This window comes from Sebastes fasciatus, chromosome 13 (assembly GCF_043250625.1).
Source record: "Sebastes fasciatus isolate fSebFas1 chromosome 13, fSebFas1.pri, whole genome shotgun sequence".
Lineage (NCBI taxonomy): Eukaryota > Metazoa > Chordata > Actinopteri > Perciformes > Sebastidae > Sebastes > Sebastes fasciatus.
In genome coordinates this window covers 8,203,895-8,230,862 of record NC_133807.1, presented here as the reverse complement: position 1 = coordinate 8,230,862, position 26,968 = coordinate 8,203,895, and the positions used below count along the sequence as shown (strand labels likewise).

The following is a 26,968-nucleotide window of genomic DNA, read 5'->3' as shown; positions in this document are numbered from 1 at the left end:
TTGTATAAGCCTAATAGGTCCTCTTTAACATTATCTTTCATGATAATACTCAAAAAGCTATAAACCAATAGATCTGCCAAATCTACACCAGAGTATGAATCTTATTGACTGCACATCAATACAGTTTTTAATCTCAGGCTGAATCTTAATCAGAATAATCAATAAGTAAACCTGGGTCACTGCTAAATAAGATGCATGCCGGAGGAACTTCAAATCAGTGAATAAAGTCTGCCATGACAAAAAATACAGGCAGCAATACAGTTTACAGTCTTAAAATAAACTCTGGGACTTTACCTTCAAGTTGAAGCTGGTAATTAAAGATATGCAAAAGACTTTTCTGCAGGAGTAGCTAAGATTTGTTTACTGTCTGAGAATTTGCAGTTGGTGCCAAAGCCTCATAGCTGCCTGAAAATGTTGTTTTTTCCACCCTGTGAGAGTTTTGCAAAGTCAACAACTAAAGCTTTTTTGGGACATAAGGAACGGGAATATTCTGTCGTACAGACATCTCTCAGCCTATAGGCTACAAACTAAAAGTGAAGACTGATCAATACTCTTATACATCATTCATGACATGCACCTACAGTACAAGTTCTTATAGTGCCACCTTCAAGACTAGCGGGAAAAACATCAGGCCATTAAATAGGTAGCAAGCAGCATAGATGTGGGTCAAAGGGGGCATAGTCCACCCACTAGTAGGTTTTATCATCTATTCACATTGTAGATCACCGAGAGAAGGTATAAAAAAACACGACAGCAACCTCTAGTAACTATGACAGGAGCAGAAGAGGAAGTCAGGTGCTGTAGTATAGACAGTGTGAAATCCCATAAGGGTTGGATGTCAGGGACGATGGATGGGACATAAAACACATGAGCACATTTTCAGCCAGGGGACTGGGGTTCGCATCCCATGTGAAACCAACAACGTGTAGCTGTCTTTGTGTTCACTTTTGAAACACAGTTATTTTTAGCCAAAAAACAATGTTTTTCCTCAACTTAACTAAGTGTTTTGTTGCCTAATGGTGCCTTCAAATGAAACTTGTGAGCTTGTGTTTACAACATGAAGTCATATGCGTTCAAATCGTGAGATTTAAGTTGTTGCCTAAACCTAAAGAAGCCATTTTGTTTGTGTTCAAAATGTAACAGTTCATTCAGTTTTGCAGCGTGTTAAAATGTGTTGCTTTTAACTTTCACTTTCACAACATAGTAGACACAGTAGGCCCCTACTGACCCACATCTATGGTGCTTATAGCGACTAACAATGCCTATTTAATGGCCTGATAACAGTGTAATCGGGTGCGGCAGTAGTCAAAAGTGTTTCTCTTACCTCTCCCACCATCCCATTCCAGACATTGTTGATTTTCTTGCCATGCTTGCCATTGGTTACCAGGTACAGGTCATAGGTGAACTTTACATACGTGGCAATCTTTTTCAGAATATCGATGCAGAAGCCTTTGCAGCACTTCTTTATGTATGTCCCGCCAGCCTCTGTTGTGTTGCTAAAGACAAAAAAAAAGGCACACATTGTTAGCCAGCGATTTTGAACTGGGTTTGAACTGGGGTTTAAAAAGAGAGAAATGGCACAGGATCCAGGTGGATGTTTTTTTCTTATTGATTTCCACCTTTATAAACCATGTATGACTGAGGACAAAACATGGTTTGCTTCTCTTTCCACTCTACTTGAATTTATGTGAATGCACCAGTGAACAAATACGTCACCCTGGGACTTTTTCACCTTTAAGTTCAGGTCGTCCTATTCAGGAATGACATCAGAAGACACGAAAAATATGCTCCCTCTCTCCTTCTACCTCTCTGCCTCTCTAGAGAAGGAGGTTTATGACGGCACTGCATCTGCAAGCCTTGTACCATCTGTGTGTATGAATTTGAGAGCAGGAGAGTTCAGACACTGTTCACGCACGCACACACACAGGAGTCTCAAGACATCAACTTTCAGCCACATGGGACTCTCATTTAACTTTTAGATGTGTGCTAATTAGCAGATAACCTCGTCCTTTAGTTTAACAACAACCTGGACACAAACTTGACGGAAAGAGAGAGAGAAAAAAAATGCATCCGGTCGTGACTCTGCAGTTCCCCTTCAGAGCTGAAACTCTGTCACTTTGGAGGAATTCTGTAGCGTCGGAAAAACATTAGCCGATTCTTGCCCCAAGTGCAAACTCCGGTGTTACCCTCGCTAGTCGCCATCGATCTGTCAAACGAATGTCACCCCAAGTGGAATCCTTCCCTGTTTTCAGACTGGAAAGGATTCCACTTGTTATGGTCTAACAGTTTCACACAAGAGAGAAAATGTTCATTTGAAAAAGCCAGGCGCTGATCCGTCAGCAGTTTTGAATGACTTTTTGTGAAATGTTGCGCAATCACCCAGGGTGATTTTCTGATATAACTGCATATTATCTATAGCAGCTGTTAGGGCTAAAACGAAATTAAGAGGCTAATTTACATCTAAGCCCTTTCGAACATACCATGTGTCAACTAAACTCACTGCCAGAAAAGCAATATGGGTTTTGTTTCCCTCATCAATCTCAAATAAAGACTTTTGAAAGACGCTCCTTCTGTAACGCAACATCTATTAGTCTAACCCTTCTAGCTGGGTGGATGGACAAAGAGACTTGCAGAGAGGGACAACAACTACATTTACATGCTCACTAATATTCCACTATTATTCCGATTATGACAATATTCCGAATTTGATACGGGTAATGTTAACAGCATATTCCATTTGGATATTCTGAGTTAGGCCTTATTCCAAATGGAGCATTTTCTGATTAAGACATGTGGGATATGCCGATATTATTCAGGTTTTAAGAGAATTCTTTGGACATGTATACAGCCCATTCAAAATATGTGTCTCAATTGGGTTTTTTACGGCAGTTTGCGACAACCGGCCTCTTGCCTGTTTACAGCCAGCTCTGTGCGTTGTACAAACCAACTTCCTAACAGTTTGCAGAGATGCATGCCCAAAAAGAAACGCCCACGTCTGTTTGGAAGGAGAACCACACCTTCTTTTAAACATTATGAAAGACGTGGATATCAACAGGTTTTTGGATATGTGAAAATATCAAAACGCCGGCCTTTTCAAGAAAGTGGTTGAAGGAATGAAAGAGGTAGGCTGTGTTCATCAACGGTTACGTTAATTGGAATATGCGCGGCTGCATGTAAACGGAGATATTAGTGGAATATTCATTATCATTAGCCATGTAAACAGCTTAGTAGGAATATTGTCTTTTTCGGAATAAGGTCAAAAAACTGAACATTTTGTGCATGTAAAGGTAGTCGTTGAGAGAGTAAAAGAGATAGTGGCTTGTGGTTCTGCCTGCATGCCATATGCGTGTATATGTATCATTTTTATTTTGTCCTATGGATTGTCTATGTTGTATTTTCATTATGTTGTTACACACAACATCTATTGTATATCTGTCCGTTCTGGAAGAGGGATCCCTCCTCTGTTGCTCTTCCTGAAGTTTGTTCCATTTTCTTTCCTTGCTAAAAGTTTTTTGGGGTTAAGTTTTTCCTTATCCGATGAGAAGGTTATGCTCAAAAGGACAGAGGTTGTCGTGTCCTGTACATATTGTAAATTGCCTCAGGGGGGCAAATTTGTGATATTGGGCTCTACAAATAGGATAGACTTGACATGAATGACTTTAAAAGCAATTATTAAGCCTAATTAAATCACAGAAAAAGGAAACATCCCTAATTTGTAATATGCATGAGGCAAGTTCAAAGTCGGCAAAGACAGTAAATCAGGGGAGAAAAATGTTTGAAAATGTTTGGCTGTGTCATATATTGTATATACTTTTTATGATGTTGAAATAGGAATGTATAGTCATGCTACTGTAATGGAACTACATGATAAAGTAGGACGGGGTGACTCGGGATCTGTGATAATAATAACAGAAACAAGGACAACTGAGTCAAGTTGTGTGGCAGGTTCAGCTGGTGGGGGCCGTGACTGAGCATAGCATATAGGCCAGAACTGTAATAGCTGCATCCATGAACACAGCGTACCCATTTAGGTTGGCCATAGTACAGTCCAGGCAGCGAGAGCATGTGATGTTATGGAGGCTGTTTGCGAAGTTGCCCGGGCCAACTTGATATAGAAACACTACAGGGCCCGAGGGGTCTCTAGAGAGGGCCGGTTCGGGTATGTGTGTTCAGTGCGAGTATGGCTTGTTCTTAGGCCTAGCCTGGATGAGTGAATTTGTGGTTCTGCATGCATGGATAGTCCTCCATCCCCCGATCCAACCCCGCCACAACTCCTCTCACTCTGCCTCTTTTCCTTCCTTCCCTCCATCTCTCTCCCTCTTTCTCCAAATGGACGCCGCGAATGCTTGAGAGGGAATTGCGCTGTGGGAGGGAGGAAAGCGCTCCGGATGCATTGGCCTGTGAGTGAGTGGACATGTGGCAGCAGAAAGTGTATATGAACTTGTGTGTGTGTGTGTGTGTGTGTGTGTGTGTGTTTGTGTTCCTCCTTGGAGATGCTTTATCCTCCGCCCTACTTCACAGTCATTCTAGATGAAAATCTCTGTTGGCCTCTTCCCTGGGACCCTATTACAGCTCTGTTTGTGTGTGTTTGTGTGCAGCCGTGTGTGTCTGTGCTTGCGTAGTTAGCCAGTAACTTTGTATGCATGCATGTGACTGACCCAAAGTGTATACTATACATGCCAGTCTTACTGTAAGTGTGTCTGCGAGTGTGTGTGTGTGTGTTCCAGTGGAGAGAAATAATATTAAATTATCTCCAAACCAATTACATGCTTTGATTCAGCAGCACTCAAGCCACTCAGTGACACACACACACACACACACACACACACACACACACACACACACACACACACACACACACACACACTCGCCCTAAGCCTCTCTCACTGTGTGCGGATACTTCAGGAACATAATATAGCAAGGGGCTAGCAGTATTTGGGCGTTAGAGAGAAAATTGGTAAGGGAGGAAAGTGAATTTGCTGAGTTCAGCAGTCGCCTCCATTTTCAGGGGGAGGAAAAGAAGCTGCTGCATAGATCGCACACACACTGCACCTCTTCCCATGCTCACGGGAGAAGAGAGAGAAGCAACACAGCGACTGTGCTGGAGGAAATGGAAAATGGATAATGTAATTTTTGCCACCTTTTGATTACCCAAAAATGGAACTTAATTTTCTGTAATGCTTAGTCCCATTTTTCATACACAGGCCTATAAAAGTATGAGTTAGTGGTAGACTGCATCACATGGAGACTACAGTCTATTTAAGTCAGTGTCATTGTGTTGTACATTAAAGGGAAACTACGCCCATTTTCAAAAATCCATACATGTCATTTCTATGGTTTAGGACAATGCAAAAAAATGACACTGAGAGCACCCAGGGGAATCTTCTGAGTATATGGGAACATTTTCTGCTTCACAACTGACAACACTGCAATGGTGCAAGCTCATTTTGGTATAAAAAAGAAAGCAAAACCAGTCTCCCATTCATTGTCTATGGAGCAGCTCCATACTTTATACCCTATGACATCACAAGTTTGCAATGGTGGAATGTAACTAAGTACATTTACTCAAGTACTGTACTTTAGTACAATTATGAGGAACTTGTACTTTGCTATTTTATGTTACTTCATTTTTTTATTTACTTTATTTATTTGTTACTTCATACTTCTACACCGCTCCATTTTGAAAGCAATTACTTTTTACTTTACTACATTTATTTAACAGCTTTGTTACTAGTTACTTTGCATATTCAGATTATTAATATAAAATCAAAATAATAAATCAACCAATACATTATGACATATTATCACGGGTTAAGTTACCCAGCATTACAAAAAGTACTTAAAATCGGCTCCACCTTTATCAGCTGCAACATTAAAGTGATGTACACATGAATCACTAATTATAATTCAATAATATAATATATATTATTGTGAAATTTGCCATTCTGCATAATGAGTACTTTTACTTTATGATACTTTAAATATATTTTGATGATAACACTTTTGTACTTTTACTAATGTACGACTTTGAACGTAGGACTTTTACTTGTAACAACGTATTTTTACACTGTAGTTTTGCTACTAGGAAAAGGTCTTCTTCCACCACTGCAAGTTTGAGACTTACCTTTCTGGTTTCTGGCTTTGAGAGAGCGTAGTTCCTGTTCACAAATATTGATTGAATTAAACTAGGCCATGGTAATAATAACATACTGGAATTCTTAATTTAGGTGGTGTTCCACTTTAACTGTTAGAGTCTTGACCCCTTAATACTACCGCTTTTTAATATTTGTGGAAGAGAAACGGTAATTGACTTATTTCACCACATTGCATTTAAATGTCTTGCTCATGCGTGCTAAGCAATTTAAATGGATAATTGTTGACTATGTTTAGCTAAGGTTAAGCTTTATGCTTAAGGGCAGTGAGCCATAATGGAACTGATTATACACTGGATAATGATATATGCAGTAGGTTATCATTTCAAAAGTGATGAAACATCCCTTTGACTTTGCCTGTTAATTCATATTTTCACTCTTTAAAACCGTCCATTGACGTGAGAATCCTCTCTGATCTGATTCTGTGCACGGAGTCACATTTAAACCAGTGAAATTTAGACAGTTTTTTTATTAGAATTTGTACTGGACCTGGAAATATCAGGTGATTTACAATGAGAGCAACAGTGCTAGATAGATAGATGGATCATAGACTTACTCTTTAATGTGCTTCCTGCAGGGCACGGAGTTCCTCATGCAGGTACCAGTGAGCCTCTCCACGTCCTCCACGATAACAAAAGGTTTCTCCTCCAACGTGACGATGGACAAGTGGTTGTCGTCCATCTCGGCGTCACCGAAGGAGTTGAAGCGCGGCCACACCGGGTACTTCAGTGTCAGGCTGCGGTTGTCCAGTTTCCCCATCTGGAGGGGAAGGAGAGGAGGATAACACAGACGAAACAACAAAATGAGTTGAGCTCAACGAGATTGTTAAAGTCACTTGAGAAAATAGAATAGTTGAACTTACATTTTAGGCATTTACAGAGGGTGAGGATCTCTTAGAATACTTTATAATTAGTGAGCAAGTTGGGAATCAGCACCTGTTGGGTTTAGACCCATGACAGTGTCGCTTAACTACTCGGCAAAGTCTGTTGCCCTCAGATCTAATGGTTACAAGCAGACAGGAAGTGGAAGTGGTGGGAAAATGATGTCCACCGGTCAGTGATCATAACATGGCAGGAAGAATGCAGTGTGTTACCTTTCTTTACCTGGTAGTTTCCTAACTGCTGTAATCTGTTGCCCAATAACTCAAAGCAGACAGGAAGTGGAGAGGATTACAAATGTAGACACATGTTAACATTTCCTTTAAATGTTGCTTTTTTTTTTTGGCACAAAAACATTCAAAATCAGTACACATGTTCACAGACCATAATAAATGTGTGACTACTGGTATGACAGTGGGTACAACATCACAGATTAAAAGCATGGTGTGCAGGGAGGCATGACAAAATGCACACAGGGGGATATACAGTACAGTATGGCTTTGAATGTAAACATATACTGTATGTGAAAGAGAGTAGTGGCAGTATGACAGCGCTGTAAATAATTCAGAAAGTTGTCCGAGCTGTGATGTCACAGATTCCCCTATGGATGCTCTTTGCCCACCTACACCTGTGTGTGTGTGTGTGTGTGTGTGTGTGTGTGTGTGTGTGTGTGTGTGTGTGTGTGTGTGTGTGTGTGTGTGTGTGTGTGTGTGTGTGTGTGTGTGCGTGCGTGCGTGTGTGTGTATGTGCGGCGTTTACGTATGTTTGTGTCAGACCAGGGGAGGCAGAGGGAAAGAGACAGCAGCAGGCAGCGAGGCTTTGCTCCACTCTCAATTATTAATGTTACAGGAGCCAGAAAATGGCAAAAACCTCGCTCTCGCTCTTTCCCTCCATTTCAAAAGTCTTTCTTTCTTCTTGCCTCTCTCTCCCAGGCTCGTGCAGCAACAACCGCTGAGGTGTGGAGTGGAATATCTGACTTTACAGCCCAAAGTTTTCTGTGTATCGCATTCTCATTAACACACACAAGGGCGTAAATGCGTGGATGTGTGAGGCGGTAACAAATGGAGACGGGCTAAGATGCTGAAAATGTTTGTTTTGTGTGTGTGTGTGTGTGTGTGTGTGTGTGTGGACAAAATAGAAAAAAACACTTTGCACACACACGTAATACTCATAATATAGCCATGCTAATCTGTCAACCCTTTAACCCTCGAGTCACACACACACATATGCACACATGTGTTGTTGCTCAGCCTGCATGCCTGGCTAAGTCATTAACAGGCGAGCAGAGAGGAGGAAGTGAAATTAGCATTTTAATTGTTTTGCTTTGAGTGGTTTTCTATCCTCTGACAGGGATTAGAGTCTTTCCTCCGCTCTTAGTCGGCACCACTGTCAACAGCTCACTCTGCTGTCGGCTACATCTCTAGGAGTGTGTCTGTGTGTATGGGTGTTTGTGTGGGGCAGGACGTTGTGCTGAGGTGGCATGCGCGGCTTTTCTTGTGTGTCACCTTCACTCTCCAGGGAACGGCCACATTTGTCTATCTGTCTTACCCCAGCTGTTTTGCATTTCACAAGCGAATGAGTGTGTGCCTGTAGCTACACACACGTAAATGTGTGTGTGTGTGTGTGTGTGTGTTTGTGTGTATTAAAGGGGTGGGGAGGTATAGTAGGAAATGGGATTGGTAATGTATAAGTAAGGGGGAATTTGTGCATAATCAGTGAGATAGGACTTGTGTCACAGAAATGAGGATTCTGGGGGGAAAAAATAAACAAAAACAAATAAGAGTCAGAGAGAAAAAGAATAGAAAGAGTGTGGGTTCAAAAGCTTGTATATGCAGTTTGGAGTCATTTTCCTGTCTTAGTAAGACCCTACAGCAGCAGTCCCAGCCGTGTGCTATGCTGATATACTGTACATACTCCAGGGGTGTTTTAAAGGGATGGTTTGGTTGTTTTGAAGTGGAGTTATATGAGGTACTTATCCATAGTCAGTGTATTACCTACAGTATAATGTAGTGCAATGTACTGCTGTGGACGGGGCCAGCAGCAAAACATATTTTAGCCACCTAAAAGAAAGGCTATGAAAGCTTTCTTTTTATGAACTTAATGATTTAATATGATGCAAAATGCACATTCCATACTGACTGCTGATCCTATAATGATCTAATATGTTTGGTTTTTCTTCTTGTTGCACCCTTAAGTATCAGAAAAAACTTGAAAACAGACATCAAACTCCAGTCTGATTGACGCATCCAATCATTAATACAAGCTTTTGAGGATTGGCCCCTGATTTGGTTGGATGAATCAATAAACTCGAAGGAGAGATAGAAGTTCCACTCAGAAGATGGTTGGAGAAAAGAGGGGAAAAGAGAAGGAGGAGGAGTAGGAGGAAAATAAGCTGACTCCAGCAGCTATCCTGATATCCTGTCCTCCTGCTCTCCTCTTCTTCTTCTTCTTCTGTCTCTCCTTCTCTCTAATTAAAGAAAGAGGGGTTATAAATTAATGCCCAGAGAGGAGAGAGGATTCTCTTTATCGACCGGCCAGGCAGCAGAATGCTGAATCTCCCTGTATGAAATAGCAGATATCACACACACACACACACATAGGAAAGAGTGTGTATGTGTGTAATGTGACAGCGAGGCCAGTGGGAGGTTGCGATGATAGGGCCTGTGGGATTACCGCATTATAACATCCCATGGCAGCAATCCTATCGCGCCATCAACCCTTTGCGAATTCAGAGCCACTTGGCAACGAGATGACAACTGTGTTTCATCTCATGATCTTTTCTCTTTTTTCTCTCTGGAAATCCCTTGTTCTTTTTATACTACTCATTCTTTTATCACTTCAAACCTGCCCTCCTTTTTTATGTCCTCTCTATTTTCCTCTTCAGCTTATTTATCTGTATTTTGAAAGGCCTTTTGCTCTTTGTACCTGCATGTCCTGCTCTCTATTTCATCTATTTCACACTGCTCTTTTTCCCTTTCTCTCATTCTGTGTGTATGACCTATACACACGCACACACACACACACAGACACACTCACAGACAGACTCACACACTCTCGAGGGCTACAATCAACCAGAACCCGGCCGAACAAGTGGGAGAGAATGATAAAGGAATAAAGAAAAACAAGGGTCAGCGCTCTTACTACTGAGCACCTTCTCCGTGCCAGTCTCACCGGGAGAGTTATCGCTGTGGCAAGTTGCATTATGGGAGAATGAGTTCCTAATAGCGTGGAGAAACCCATTCAGTCATAAAACAGTATCTGTCACTGCTGTCAGACAAAATTATGTCGGGAAAATGGATTCTGCTCTCCCTCTCCTACGCCCGCTCTGTTTGTGTGTGTGTGTGTGTGTGTGTTTGTGTGAGTGTGTGTGTGTGTGTGTGTGTGAGAAAAACAAGGGCAGAGAGAGAATGTGGATAACGGAGTGGAAGAGCGAGAAAAAAAACGCATCCATGGATTTAGACATCTTTCCTCAAAGTGGAGTGCTTCTATAAAGTGAATAGCGAGGCCTGGATAATATGCATTGTGTGTGTAGATTTGGAAGTGTGTGTGGATGCACATGCACATGGGTGTTTGTGTGTGCGTCTGCTCTCCATATTGTGATTCTCCAAGCACAAATCCCATGCTGTCTGTAATAATTATTTTGTGAACTGGCTGCTAACACTGCAGCAGTTCCTGAAGCAATTTACACACTCCATCTACTCAGCAGGAATAAAACATAACATCCTGGTTCTGATCGGTAAATACACTCCACTCATTCAGTCGGCGAGGTGATGCTGCAACTCTGATCGCAATGAGAAGATACGTCATCAGTTCTGCCGCATCATTGATTCTATCCGCCGTGTATTTCCTCAAAGCTGCACCAACCGACATGATGCTGCTTTTTTTTTTACTTGAAACAAATATCAAATATCTCAACAAGAAGGGATGTCACAAGAACCAATATTTTAGTACCAAGTCGATGCCAAAATTCGGAAAACGTGACGGTACTTGTTTTTCTACAGTATTGTAGATACCATTAGGCCTCAAGGGCGGATATCCGTCATCTCAGAGACGATAGAAAATGTGTTTGGGATGCAGTAAACTCACTATCAACATGTCCGTGGGACCCTACCTATTTTCCCCCTGATAATGCTACATTAAAAACACCCAAATCTGTGTTGAAACTCTGAAACTGGCAGGACGAGAGCTAATTTACGTCAGCCGTTACCTCCATGCAGGACCGTGCTGCTTACTGGCTGCTACCGGCTGACGTTACCTACCTCTCATCCTTTTGATTTTAACACAGGAGGTGTCATTGATTTACATTATGCGCTCAGGCTCTACTCAGTAAAAATGTATATAAAAAGTATTGGGCAAAGGTAAATTGTAACGCTATGATGTGTAAAATGCAGTTTTTGGTGAGATACTTAAATTAATCCAGTCGTTTGAAGGAGATGTTTTCACAGCAATATAAAATAGATAATAGAGAGGGAATTATGACCTTCATAACAAAAACTAGTATGCAAACGGTAATAAAGGAGTGGATGCTGAAGTACATGGGATTTATAGTTTTACTTTTGTTTTTTACCGTGGTATCGAATTGGTATCAAGAATCGGGAAATTTCACTGGTATTGGTATCGACTACTAAATTTCTGGTATCTTGACATCCCTATCAACAACTATTAGATGGATTACCATGAAATAGATTGGCACCAAATTAGGTGCAGACATTCATGGTTACCAGACAATAAATCCTAATGACTTTGGTGACCATTTGACTTTTCCTATAGCGCCACCATGAAGTTCAAATTTGTGATTTTGCGAGAAATGCCTGCACAACTGCTGGATGGATTGACGAAATCTGGTACAGACATTCATGTCCCCACAAGGAGGAATTCTAATGACTTTGGCGGTCGCTTTTTTTTCCCTCTAGTACCATCATCAGTACATTTTCTTTTTGGTTTATGAACATGCCGACGGTAGCATCTAGCTCAAAGCACCGCCATGCCGAAGTAGCTTTGCTATAGTGTGGCTGTAAACTCTTAAGTCTTCCAAAAACATAATTCAAACCGTTTTTAATGAGTTTCATGGTGATGGAGCTATAATATTTAGCAAAGCATAAAGTTCAATTTACATCTTAATAAGGTGGATATGAAAATATGTTATGTTTGTGAACGTATATGTGTGTGAGTAGCCTTTATCCTGGAAGTGAAGTAAGCTCCTTTAAGCTGTCCTTTAAAATGAATTCATTGTTTCTACACATTCATGCATGGTGAGTGCTTAAGTATGCCACTCCCGCAGGACCGCATCCATCTGAATTGTCATTCCTTCTTGCTGCTACATCTGTTCAGTTGTTACGTCACATTTTTTTTTCCCCAGATAAAAGCCTAATTTTGCATAAAGCCCCCATAATGCCACACTGGATCCAGCCTACTGATGCAGTCAAATACACCCGCATGATTTACTGCAGTCTGCGCCTCTTTAGAATAAAACAGTAATTCACTGCCGATTATATAATCCTCAAAAAAATAAATAAATTCCAAACACCATGCACATCCAACCATAACAATTTTAAAAGCGGCTCTTCATAAAAACTCATCTAACCAACTCGGTGTGTTGCAGAGAACAGCAGGTGTGGATGCTTTGTGAGTCCTACACACCTGTAGTGGGTGGGAAAAAAAGAGGAAACACACACACACAATTGCTGGTGGCTCAGTTCCACCTCGCCCTTCCTCTCTCTCTCTCTCTCTCTCTCTCTCTCTCTATCTCTTTGTGTCTCTTTTTCTCATGCTCATTTTGCTCTCGCTATCTCGGCCCATCTGTCTCCATCGCTCGCTCGTCTCGGTATCTCACCATATTTCTCCCCTCTCCCTGTCTCTTCCTCCCGTGCCTCAAGGGGACACATTTTATATTTTTAGTGCATATCCATATTTTAGTGCAGTTACTGAATTTCTATCTCTTGATCATCATGGAAGTCTCTCTCTCTCTCTCTCTCTCTCTATGTGTGTGTGTGCTGCTGATTTCTGGCGCATGGGTGGGACAGCTGCACCAGAGGGAGGGAGGGAGGGAAAGGGAGAGCAGCTCCCAATTATGTTTCCACTTTGGGTCTCCGTGTCTCTCTTGCTTTCAGTCTCTTTCTCTGCACCACAGTCAAGTGGTACTGATCAATTTCACAGGCTCTCTGTTTACAACAACACACTCTACCTCCCCTCAGCACACCGACAAAGGGTATTTTGTGTGCGTGTGTGTGTGTGTGTGTGTGTGTGTGTGTGTCAGTATGAAATATGAAAAAAGACAGTCTCAAAGATTGGGTGGAGACTGTGCGGATTGCGGCAAACTAAACCGAATACTGTAACACGTACACACACACACGCACGGATGTGACCTGAATAAAAAAAACATATTGGTCGAAGCACAAGTCTCTTGAAAAGTGTTTCTGTCGATAACCAGTGCGGAAGGGTAAACACAGGCTACACACGCACACGCACACACACACGCACACACATGCAAGAGCAGTGACCCCTTGCCACCCCAATAACGGAGGTCTCAGGTTTTGATTAACTGTGGTTTGAGGTGCTATCAGAGACCACAACAAGCAATCACAGCTAAAGACAGACAGAGCACACAGATTATCTGGGGGCTGGGGAAGAAGACGGGAAGGGGACGGGATGAAGGGGAATGATGGAAAGATGGAAGCAGAAGTAAAAAAGGAAGGGAAAGAAGGTGGGGGAAGAGGAAAAATGTGAGGAAAGATACAAGATGTTATAAGAAAAGGAGGCAGTGGGAAGAAGGAGGCAAAAAGTGGGGGCGATGGCAGGAGAGAGGGACAGGAATGAAAAAGACAAAAATACATAACCATCTATCTCCCTTTCCAAATCCTTCCTCTAGCCACACCTCCCTCTTTTTCCCATTCTTCTCTCTATTAAAAACTTTTCCTCTCAGCCTCACCCACTCTAAGCCTGCACAAAGCAGCCAGATGTGGGCATAAAGATACATGGCTGCCATTTAAAGTCCATTACAATGGCGAGAATGCTCAGCCATTTTCTTTGTAGAAGCTTCCTCACATTAAGAAAAGAAATCCATGGGCTTGTTGGTAAATGAGCTCATTGATCAACTTGGAGATAGCATTTTCAACGCCGGTGTTCAGCGCTTATTGCTGGTTTTGTTTTTTGCAGTTTACTGCTGACTACCCAGATCCTTATCAAACCACAGTTTGGTTGTATCAGATGCGTCGGTCAGTAATCGAAAAAGATAAAAGGAAATATATTTGTAATAGAGCTCGAGGAATACATTGAGTAGGTCGATATCATCAGGCAATATGCGGTTATCAAAGATATTTTGGTATTGGCACATATGTTTGCCAGAAAAAAAAAAAATTGCAGGATAATATACAATAATAGTAATATGATAGTATATTTTTCAGAGAAACATACAATAAGCAAAAGCAGCATAAACCCAAACAGGAACACCAGGGCTGTAGCCAGGATTTTAGAAATACTGAGGCCAAATTCCCCGCGGAATTTTTTGATGAGGCACCAACCAAACTCTATGCGATTTTCTGAGCATTTAAAGAAATTGTGTTTTATCTATTTAAGATAAGATAAGATGAGCCTGTATTGATCCACGGAGGGGAAATTCAGGTGTTTCAGCAGCACAAGGACAGAAATAACTACAGGAAAAAAATATTCAAAAGTATATAAAATAAAAAATAAGAATAGAAATAAAAATAGAAACTATACCAAAGTCAAAATCACAAGGCAACGCAAGAGTGACATTGTGGTGTGATTAGTAGCAGCAAAATCAGCAAGGTATATTATATGTAAGCAATATACACCAGAATAATATCTAAAGTTATATCTGTATTAATATGGAAATAGAATATAGTATATAATGTGTAACATATAAACATAATATAGAACAGTATAATAAAGTACGGGGTAAGGATAAGGTTACAAAAAAACCCAACATGTGTCATATGTGTGTAATTGGAGAGTAAAACCCCAAATTCCCACAAATATTATGGCAGACATGACCCTAGGCGTGCTTAGTGGTACAATGGCTACACGGTCGGAAAGAATATGTGCACATCGTTGCACGCACATATGCACAGATACACAGATGTAGGTCCTACCTTCTCCCACTCTCTGAGCTTGTTGAGAACAATGACCACCAGCTTTGGGTATTCCTGGTATCCGTCTTCTGTGAATGACAAGTCTCTGCCATCCCATGTCACATTCATCATGTACCTGAGAGTGCGAGGAGTAGAGGAGGAGGAGAAGTGGGTGAAGAAGTAAGAGGGATGAGGACAAAGAAAGAGAAGAATCAGAGAATAAGAAAAGGAAAGAAATGAATGAAGGCAAGGAGAAATAGAGGAAAAGGGAAATTGGATTAAATTAGCATGAGAAAAAGTCAATTTACAACCTACTAGTATATTACTATCCTGAAAATATTCACACAGGCTCTTTTGTATTGAGAGTCAAAGCGTAATGCTGAGGGATAAAAAAGAAAAATCTATTCAAATCCTACAAAAATGTGTGTATGTGTGCCTGGTATAACCTGTAAGTGTTACTACAGAATTACAGTTCAGTCAGTGTGGTAGTGCACGGTGTGCATATTAGAAATTAGAAAGGATCAGTCGGCTCCAGACAGAAAAAGAATCCCAGAAAGAGAAATAAAAAAAGTGACAATGGATAGTACTAGAGCCATAGTCTGTCCATACTAACACTCACCACCCACACACTGTAATGAGTGACCCATATGGCAGGTCACATTAGCTAAGATGGAGGGCAGTGGGAAGATATTCTTGGGTCCACATAGCCTCCACATTAATCATGGCTGTCCTTCCCCACTCTGTCTCCCTCGCTCCTTCTGTCAGCGGTCATGTACAACAAGGGGGGCAGAGAGACAGCTCCTCTTTTCTTCCTCTTTGGCTCCATTCTGGGGCCGGGGCGACTTCTAAATGGAACACGGAACCACCTGACGTGTCTTTGAAAAGCCACAGCGGAGCGCTGCAGGTGAGGCGGTTCATGCAGTGAACGAGATTGTGAATGCACACGCTGCTGTGTATGAAGGCGGTACTATTGATGGGGCACACATTGTGATTTTAGATTTGACACACTGAGTGCTTATGTATAATAAAGAAATTCATTTTGGTGACAACACTGCCCAAATCCTCTTAATTCCAGCCGATTAGACTGTTATCAGGTCATTAAATAGGCATTATCGGTCGCTATAAGCCCCATAGATGTGGGTCAATAGGGGCCTGCTACACCCACTAGTATGTTTTATCATCTATTTACATGGTTGATCACCGAAAGAAGGTATAAAAGAAGACGACAGTGACCTCTAGCGACTGTAGTGATTATGACAGGAGCAGAAGTGGATGTCAGGCACTGTAGTATGGACTGCGTGAAACTTCATATAGAGTGGAGGTTGGGGGTGATGGATGGGACACAAACAGGGTTTTCACCCAGGACATCGGGGTTCGCATCCTGTGTGAACAACGTGTAGTTGTTTTTGTTTTCACAAGTTTCAGTTTGAAAGGTAGTTATTTTATGCCAAAACATGATATTTTTCCCTAAACCTAAGTGGTTTTGTTGCGTAAACCTAAAGAAGCAATTTTGTTTGTGTTAAAATATAACGTTTCATTCAGTTTCTCGTATTACAACGTGTCGTTTTTTGTTATAGTAGGTGTAGTAGGCCCCTATTGACCCACATCTACGGTGCTTATAGCGAGTGATAAAGCCTATATTATGGCCTGATAACAGTCAAATTGGGTGCAGCAATTCAGTTTCAGTAAAGAATATCTCTTTACCTCTCTGATTCTCTGCATGTTTATCACTGCAAAACAGTATCTAATATAAAATCTTTGATTGGTAAGCAATTGGCCTTCAATTTAGATGAATTGCTTTAATGCTGCAGTTGGTAACTTTGAGCAAATATGATGAGTTATTTTTATAAAACTGTCACTACTCCTGACAGTAATGCATGAGCCAGATAATCTGTAAAAACAAAATCATGTTCTTCTGTGTCCTCCTAATGTCATTCACAAGATTTCAACGCGCCCAGGCGAAGACAACCAATCAGAGCCGAGAAGTCTCCACAGCAGCCAACCATCACTGCTTGCAAAACTCACAAAGTCCAATCAAACGGTCAAACTAGGCAGCGCTGATCAAATATGAATCAATATTCTGTTACTGTAATGCCCATTTCTCGCCTCAAATGTTTTCAGAAACATCTTGTAGTGTACGGTTTAGCTGTAAAATGAGAAAGTTTGTGAGCCGGCCACCACATTGGAAACAGTTGAGCCAAAACCAAGCACGGCAGACCAGATGGAGAAAAATCTTGCAAATGCATGCAAATAAGGAGCACTAGGAGGACACAAAGGAACATGATTTTTTTCACAGATTATCTTTCTCATGCTGTCAGGATATAGTGACTTTTTTTTTTATCATTTTTGCTTAAAGTTACCGACTGCAGCATTAATGCCATGCATAATATTAACCAACACATGATCTTTCGGAAGAAAGTGGATTTTCAATTTACAGTAAGTTAATTATTAATTTTATATATTTAAGATATTATGTACAGACTCCCACACTTGCGTGTTACACAGACCAGAAGTCTAGACAATTACAAGACCAAGCCAAAAGGTTGGTGACAGAGATAATAGAGAAAAAGACTGATTGTGTTTTTGTATGTGTGTGTGTGTGTGTGTGTGTGTGTGTGTGTGTGTGTCTGTGCGTGTGACATTTTGCAATACCTACATGTCCCATTAAATTGCTGCTGGTAACACACATGCACACACACACACACACACACACAGCCGCTCAATGCTCAGATGAAATCAGCCAGCGATAAGGGGATTGAGTGGGTTTTTGTGATTAAAATAATCTGATTGGCCTGCAAGCAACCAGGTGCGTAGCATTAAGCCGTTTGATTGGACGCTGGACGCAGCGCTGAACCCAATTATGTGCGACTACAGCAGAGGAAGAGGTGCTGGAATCGATACCAGAGCCCAGGCTGCTCTTTTAGACAACAGACCATTCTGCGCTCTGCAACCATCTATCTGGAAGAGATGCACGCACACGCACACGCACACGCACACACACACACACACACACACACACACACACACACACACACACACACACCTTACACACATACATAGTGGGAGATTTTACTCTTCTTTCCATTTGTTTATTGTACATTTTGCTCTCCTTTGTTGCTTATTTGGATTATTTTAACTCTCTATCATGCTCTTATTTCTTTTGACACAAACCAGCAAGAAACAAAAAATTCTTGACAGCATTATTGCAGAGGCATCTGATGTAACGCTGATGTAACAATGTCAAAACTTGTGCTGGGTGTTAGAAACATATGACTATTTGAGTAGCACATCGTGTAAGGTGAATCAGTAAACAAAATGATTCCCTGGCAGAGCTGGTAGGGAGATGTTCAGACAACCGGATTCATTTCCTGTGGAAAAATTCCTAGGCAATGACCATTGTGCAGGATAAACTATAAAGCGGCAGTGGGTAGAATTAGGGAGAAGTTATTTTTAGAAAACGGTCACTATATCTTGACAGTAGTGCATGAGACAGGTGATCTGAAAAACAATCATGCGCCTCTATCACTCGCAAACTCCGATGAAACGGTCAAACTAGGCAGCGCTGATCAAATATGAAACATTATTCTGTTACTGTAATGACTATTTCTCTCCTCAAATGTTTTCAGAAACATCTTGCAGTGTACTGTTTAGCTGTAAAATGAGAAATTTTGTGACCCGGTAGCCACGTTAAGAACAGTCGAGCCAAAACCAAGCACGGAGCACAGCCAATAGGAACACTCTCTCTGAAATGACCTGTGATTGGCCAAAATCTCTAGATTTTTTAAAGCCTGAAAACAGAGCCAAGAGGAGGTGCAGAAGTCTAGTTTTCTCTCAGAACACTTGAATTACAATATGCTGAAAGGTTATTATGGAATTTTTGCCCAATGATGCCAAAAACATTCTGCCTACTGCAGGTTTAATTCATGCAAACAACGTGAATCTGCAGTTTGGATTAATATCTCAGTTGAAACTATTCTTTGTGATTAACAGCAGTGAGGTTTTTCATAAAAATCCTGTGTATTGCAGCTTTAAAAAAAATAATCTGAGATTCAGTTGAAGCCTCAGCTTTTCCAAACAGGCTCAATGAAAAAAAAATAGGCATCACTGAGAAAATTATTATATTTGTCATGACTGCTGTAAATCTTTGTGTCACTAGCTGTTCATGTGGAAATCAAAGTGGAGCATCCTGATATTACACAACAAAAATAACAGAAAGGATGGGCAGATTGTGTGTGTCTGCAAGTTTGGGCCGACGCCCATCAGACAGGTGGACCTGATACGGCGTTGCTAGGATACGGATACAGGCTGGAGTGTGTATGCTGTAAAATGACCCCAAACAACCCCCAATGAACATCCCTGCACACACACAGAAACACAATTACATTGCCCACCTCAACATTTCTCCACCTAATGTTTCCTCTCCCCTGTAGCACTGAGATCCTAGTAAAGCGATCCAATTTCTCTCACTTTCCAGCCTCCATTATATCAGTAATCTCTCTATTCATTAGGGGGGGGCGGCGAGGAGAGGGTGTAGCAGAGGTGGGGAGATGGCGGAGAAGGAGCACCCAAAAAAAAAAGTATAAAGATAAGAGAGATTGAGATGGAAAGAGGAGAAGTGTGACGGGAGAGGAAGAGGACTAAGCCTCGACAGCGTTAGGATAAAAATATCTTAAGTGTTATTTTTTTCAACTCTTATTTTGGAGTAAAAGGGGATGGGATGGGATGGGAGGGGGGCGCTGCACCCAGCACTAAATGTACACTGCAGCAGGCAAATAAGAGCACACATATACACTGCATTACAGCAGAAAGGGCCAAACCCAAAACACTCTTCATTCATGCTGTTCTCTTAATCCTGCACTCACTGAGCAATGAAGATTAATAATGTTAATATAAGAAACAGTGACATCTTTTCTGGTTTCTAAAGAGGCTTTACTGCAGGGAGTATCCGCAAAGATGTTAAGATAAACCGTTTAATACCGCGTGTGCGTTAAAGATAGAGCTATTTATCCTTCATAAAGACAAGGACCAGTCAAAACCAATGATGTATACTGTCAGCATATGATCTATGAACAGCACACACACTGTGCTAGTGAGAGACAAAGACTGGGAAGTCTGGAAAAAAAGATGGGACGTGCTACCAGTGCTGATTTAGGTCTTTTAAGATGACCCAATGGTCACTTGTAAACACACTCATGCCTCAGGTGGCACGTGTTAAGTGTGGCATGAATGATGACCGTACACGGTGAAGTAGATGCTAGCTTAGCAGAGTCTCTGCCCCTCCTGTTGTCCCCGGTGTCCGTGTGTGTGCATTATGTTTGTGCAGTTATTTTTCAGCGCGAGTTCGGGCAGCACAAGATTAATGCTAACAATTACATTTTCTTTTTTTCCCCGAGCTTGCAGTTGCACAATAAAATGCAACACATGTCCACACGGCTACTTCAGCAGGATTTCCTTTTGTTGCACAAAATAGGATTTATGTGTGTGTGTGTGTGTGTGTGTGTGTGTGTGTGTACTGGCTTGGGGATTCTGTATAGTGTAGCTGAGTTTGAATATCATGGGGGTTTTCTCCAATATGCTAATAAAGTTTTAGTTCAGGGATCCCTGCACAACACTGGAGCACCTTTCTTAGATACCTCTGATGAAAAATTAATAAACTTCCCGTGCAGTGGGATTGGCAGCTGCGACTGACTAAACTCCCTTCATATCCTCGGCTCTGCAGTCCCACATCTCCCCGTCTCTCCACTCTCTGAGCAGCCAAACCAAAAGCAACTTGATGGTTCATTTATCTCGGAGATGTAACACACTAGCTGTCAGTCATATGCTAGTCCTGGGTAATGAACACAATATAGTGAACTGTTCTGCCTGACAAAGCCAGTAAAGAAGCCGGCTGGGAGCCTGAAGGCCTTCGGCTGGGAGGGGGAATTCTAGGAGGCTGCATCTGTCGATAACTGGTCAAAATGGAGTTAGGACCAGAATCTTTTTCACATCTGATTTACCATATAAAAATTAGGGGTGTAAAAATATTGCGATATTGTTAACATGCAAAGATTAACACCGTCAATACTTGTGTATGCACCCTCTTATAGTGCTATGATGTTGGATGTTGCAGGGACTGTGATAACGTAAATGCAGATCTCACTGTTCTGATTGCATAAAAAAAGTAAACTTGTTTTACTCAGATTTTATGCATATGGCAGTGTGTTCTTTATACTATTACAGATTTTCTAAAATTAGATTTAAAAAATTGCAATATATCGCTTTGTTTACAGTATCTCAATATGCTCACTATAGATGGCCCTTTATCACATTTTTCTCTAATGGCAGGGCACCCTAGAGGACACTTTATCACATTTTCTCCACTGCAAGGTCACCCAAGAGGGCACTTTATCACATTTTCTCCACTCAAAGGGCACCCTAGAGGGCACTTTATCACATTTTCTCCACTGGAAGGGCACCCTAGAGGGCACATTATCACATTTTCTCCACTCAAAGGGCACCCTAGAGGGCACTTTATCACATTTTCTCCACTGGAAGGGCACCCTAGAGGGCACATTATCACATTTTCTACACTGGGAGGGCAACCTAGTGGAAGGGCACCCTAGAGGGCACTTTATCATGTTATATCTACTTTAGGGGCATCCAAGAGAGCACTTTTTGTTGTTTGTTTTTCAAACATGGGGGCACCAAGAGAGGTGGTCACCCCCCTGCCAAAAATAGATTGTGAAAAAGTAGGCTACTTTGTTTTTTCTTTTTTTTGTCAACCCCCTTTTTTTTTTAGCGTTTCTGTGCTTACCGCTGTCTGCCGTCGGAATTCTCAATACACACTTATAATTCTCCAAAAAAGATGTTGCAAATAACCAGGCAGCCTTGGATGTAATCAGCATAAGTTGGGGGAGCTCCACCTTCAACCCACCGGACAACACTGCTCCTGCAGTCTTGTATAAAATGCACACCCACCGCTGCCCAAAGGACACCTCGGGCTAAGCATCGGGAACTTGAACTACAATTAGCTCATTGTTTTAGATTGAAAACGGAGGCATCTGCTTTTGCTTTGCAATCACTTTCTCATGTCAACAATATTAAAATGAAAGCTTTTGCATACTCACACAGAGACACATCTGCTCATGATTTATTAAAGGATTCAGCCCCTCTCTCATGCAGACGGTTACCCGCAAGGCAATACTTAAGCTGACAAGAGAGATTTGAGGGATAAAATGACTGATTATTTCATGATTGTAGATATTCTTACCCACAGTGTTACAGTATGTATTAGCAACTCTGTCTATCCAACTCACTCTGTATGTATGGATCTTTTTCTTCCTCTCACTTTCGGTCTTTATTTGGAATGATAACATTGTGTCTCCGAATTTCAGCTTTCGAGCAGCTAAGGAAAACCTGTTTCTTATTGGATTATAATATATTTTTGCTCGCTTGCTAATTAGGTTCCAACACAACAGCAGTTTCAACACAGTGACAACTACATACTGCAGTAGGCAGAATGTTTTTGGCATCATTGGCATCATCCAAAATCCCATAATAACCTTTCAGCATACTGTGATTCAAGTGTTCTGAGTGGAAACTAGACTTCTGCACCTCCTCATGGCTCTGTTTTCAGACTTTAAAAAATCTTTGGCCAATCACAGGTCATTTCAGAGAGAGCATTCCTATTGGCTGTGCTCCGGCTGGTGGGCGGTGCTTGGTTTTGGCTCGACTGTTCTCAACATGGCTGCCGGGTCACAAACTTTCTCATTTTACAGATAAACAGTACACTACAAGATGTTTCTGAAAACATTTGAGGCGAGAAATAGGCATTACAGTAACAGAATATTGATTCATATTTGATCAGCGCTGCCTAGTTTGACCTTTTGATCGGAGTTTGCGAGTGATTGACAGCTGCTCAGAGACGGCAGGCTCCAGCTCGGCTCTGATTGGTTGTTTCCCTCCGGTCTGGGAAATCTTGCAGTTTACCTGTCTCATGCAATACTGTCAGGATATAGTGACCGTTTTATAAAAATAACTTTTCTTTAATCAGATTTGCTTCATTTCTATCCACTGCAGCTTTAACATGCAAACTACTTCACACACAGCGGCTCATTTCATGTGAACGCCCCTCCATAGGGGACAGTATAAAGAACATTTCCCCATCTACTCAAATATACTCTTTGTGAGATCACAATTGTCACAAGTCGCAGGAGAATTGCAAATAGGAACATAGAATAATACATATAGCCTACTGTATTAATATGAAAAGAATAAAATGCAGTAATGATCATGCAGTTATGTAATATTCATGAGCAGCGGAGTGACTGGCATGTTGAATCATTGTTCCCTCTCTGTAAAACCGATATTCACCGGTTATGTCTCTGACTCTCGGTGAAAAATGACAAATGCACAAAGCTGTTTTGTACAATATATACACACAACTTGTTTAAGTGTTTGGCTTTAACATACTACTCTACAAGCAAAATTGCATCTTATTAACGGATCTAAAATGTGTCAGCATATGGCATGCGTCTTTTAAATTCTCGGTTGCAGTGCGTTGAGCGTATGAGTACGAATCTCTGCACAGCTCACATGACGACCGCCCCAGGCCTCAGTATGTGTGTGTAAGGCGTATGTGCGTACATGTGTGTTTCCCTGAGCTCTGACCCTCATATATCAGAGCTGGAGACTGAAATTACCTGTCAGGACTCTACTACTACCACCACGCCTTGCCCACACACACACACTCTCACACACACACACACACACACACACACACACACACACACACACACACACACACAGACACACACTGATATATAAGTGCTAAAGTCTTTTAAGGCACACTGTTCACCACAGCAAGGTGAGCGGTGCACCGTAAATCTGCCATGACAGGACATTCTCTTAAGGGGGGGATATTTCTCTTGTTCTCTAACACGCACACACCCGAGAACACGCACACACCCGAGCACACTCACACACACACACACACACACACACACACACACACATAAAGCCACACATGCACACGGCGTATTTGAAATGCAGCGCAGGTTGTCACTTTGGTTTGATTGCTGCACTGGCCACTGCTCTTAGTAGGTCATTTGTCTCCTGTTTTTTATTTTATTTTATTTTTCGATTACTCCGCAAAACATATTCATCTTGGATGCGTCACAGTGGATTTATCATCACGGCCATCAGAGGCGAAGTGAGTGAGGTAAAACTTCACTAGAAGCCCGAGTCGCCAGAACTATACAGGCTTTTCTGTGATTTTCAGGACCACCTATTCATTTCATCCTCTTCAAAACACGTTTTGTTCTCTTGCGACACGTCCTGGCTCACATCCACTGTAAATCAAATTGTTGTCACAAATCACAGCTTAGAAACGAGAGGCGTCTCAAACTGAATGCTTCTAAGATAATGCTGTCATTGACATCTTGCTTACAACAAGGCACTGAAGAACTAAAGGGGAGGATATCATACTGTGTAGGGCTGAACGATTATGGCCAAAATGATAAAAAAATAATTATTTTGATCAATATTGATATCACGATTATTTATCCTGATTATTCATAGATTAGGGACATATTATCTTTATTGCAATTTCACATTTAAATAGACAGAGCGCTCACTTCCACTTTCACTTCCATGTTGTGCTACAATCCAACCATCAGAAAATGTTATATGTTATACTTTGTTATTGTCATCTAATAATGATTAATTGCATAAAAACACACAATTCAAATGATTAGGAAGTAAATCATCGCATATATATTAGAAGCTTCTTAGAGCTAGTGTTAGGAAGTTAAAAGGGTCATAATTCTCTCTCCATCTATTACTCCTGCAAAACAAATGGGATTTATTCAAGTTTCTCACCAAAAAAACACATTTTACAAGATTACATTTGAGCACATCATGATAGCGTTATAAATTACCATCGCCCAACACTCATATTTACTGAGCAGAGCTTAACGCATCATAATGTAATTCAATGGAACCTCTGTTAACGGCAGACGAGCCGGTCACAGTTACTCAGAGCAGCATTATGGGAATGAATTACAATATAATTGTGAAAAAAGTGTCCGATTAAGTTAGTTGTTCCAAATGTTTTAAGGTTGTTCCTCCACGGCTTATTTTGAACTTGCAGTTGTGACAAATTGCAGCTTTATGTCTTTTTCACTCAGCAGAAGAACTTCCAAACCACCGACATGTTATGTGTGTGTGTGTGTGTGTGTGTGTATGACGTTACTGACTGTGCCGCTGTGTGCCGACGTAAAACCATCATGTGGCAGCTGCACGTGTGTGTGTGTGTGTGTGTGTGTGTGTGTGTGTGTCCGGCAAAAGAATCTGATATATGAAACTGCTGAAAACCGGCCGGCTTCAATCGGCTGCTGATTGACGGTGCATCTCTAGCAGTTAGTTTAGGAAGTGCTTGATTCATGCAGCAGAGTTTTCTATGGCGGAGCATTTTGAACGTCAGTATCGCAGTTTGATTAATTTTATTGTGGGAAGCCAAAATCGTGATTGCGATTAATATTCAATTAATTGTGCAGCCCTTATACTGTGCCCCGCTCTAAGTACTGCAATATGTCACACTGGTGCTGTACATTTCTACATACAGCCCATCTGCCTGCCTCTGTGTGTGTGTGTGCCGGCCGTGTCCTCTTATATCCCCTGACAGCCGCTGATGGTCTAACAACCCACACTGGCCCGTCGCCCCGACCTAGCCTTGACCAATCATGTTTCCCGTGTCCTGGCCCTGAAGCCCTATTGGCTGAGCTCTCTCACCCACAACAGAGCCATCTGCGGCCACTCATCACCTGGGTAACAACCTGAGGCAGCAGAGCATGCTGGGAACAAAATCAGCTGGCTCTGGATATTTGGAAATTCTCTTTCTGTGTTTCCTGACAAAAGGGGAGCGATATTGGTGCGGAATTGGTGTTTAAAGCCCTATCGAGGTTAATCAGTCATACTTTACGGTCTCTTTGCACAAAATGACCATAATTTATGAGTGGGGGCTCATAAATTTTGCCGAGCAATGGCAGTCACTCCTCTGTTACCTCAGTGACAACTTGAGTTTCAAGCTCTTTAAACAGGCAGAGTTAGCCCAGCCCTATTTTTACAGTGAGTGTTCTAATCTCCCAGCTCCCTTTAACTACCCACGGTGCACAATCCACTTGGTTCGCAGAACTCAAATGAGAATTGATCCAAAATACTGATGCGAATTTGGCAGGACATCAGTTGGACAAATAAGCAACCAGTGATGTAACGTTAGCCACAAAAGCCAAAAGAGTTCCCGGTTGATTTATTGACCAATTACATGAAAATGCTTCAGGCTGGTAAAAATGCACAGACAGTCGCTGTACGCTGACGTCAGAGGAAAATGTTCGACTTCAATCTTGATTTATAAGTTTAGCAGAGGAAATGTACCTGTTTCCTTGTTCATCTCTTTTCTCTCCCTCTCTTTTTTCCTCTTTGTTTTGCTCTCAGCCTCTCATCCTTTTCTGAAAAACTGTTATCTAACTCTGAAAGGAATATCATGCAAACTTTTGAGATGATGATGGGTAATGATAGGCATCAGAAAAACATATCATTAAATGTATCTTTCTGATTCATATAGGACACGTTGCTGAAAAAAAAAAAATCAAATATGCTTGTTTTATGTATAAGGCTTTGCATGGGCTTGCACCATCTCCTCTAAATTATTTCACAGTGGCATTGGCAGCAGGGCCACCACTAGAGGGGATTGCGAGGCGCCACATACGTGCGCAACATTTGGTCAAACAGGGCTGTCAGTAAAGGGAAGTAAATATTGAAATGGCTCACTACCTGCAATAAGGGAGGGCCCTATATATTCCACTTTTAA

The 26,968-nt window shown here is 41.5% G+C and overlaps 1 protein-coding gene across 2 annotated transcripts in view; it reads right to left on the bottom strand.

Annotated features, from left to right (window-relative positions):
• Positions 1 to 26,968, bottom strand: part of grin2aa (glutamate receptor, ionotropic, N-methyl D-aspartate 2A, a) — a 187,072-nt gene that overhangs the window by 34,069 nt on the left and 126,035 nt on the right. For both annotated transcript variants that reach the window (XM_074655240.1, XM_074655239.1), the window contains 3 exons: positions 15,142 to 15,256; positions 6,709 to 6,911; positions 1,325 to 1,496 (listed from right to left, as the gene is read on the bottom strand). In XM_074655240.1, the coding sequence (XP_074511341.1) occupies positions 1,325 to 1,496; positions 6,709 to 6,911; positions 15,142 to 15,256 (490 nt within the window). The remainder of the gene's footprint in view (positions 1 to 1,324; positions 1,497 to 6,708; positions 6,912 to 15,141; positions 15,257 to 26,968) is intronic.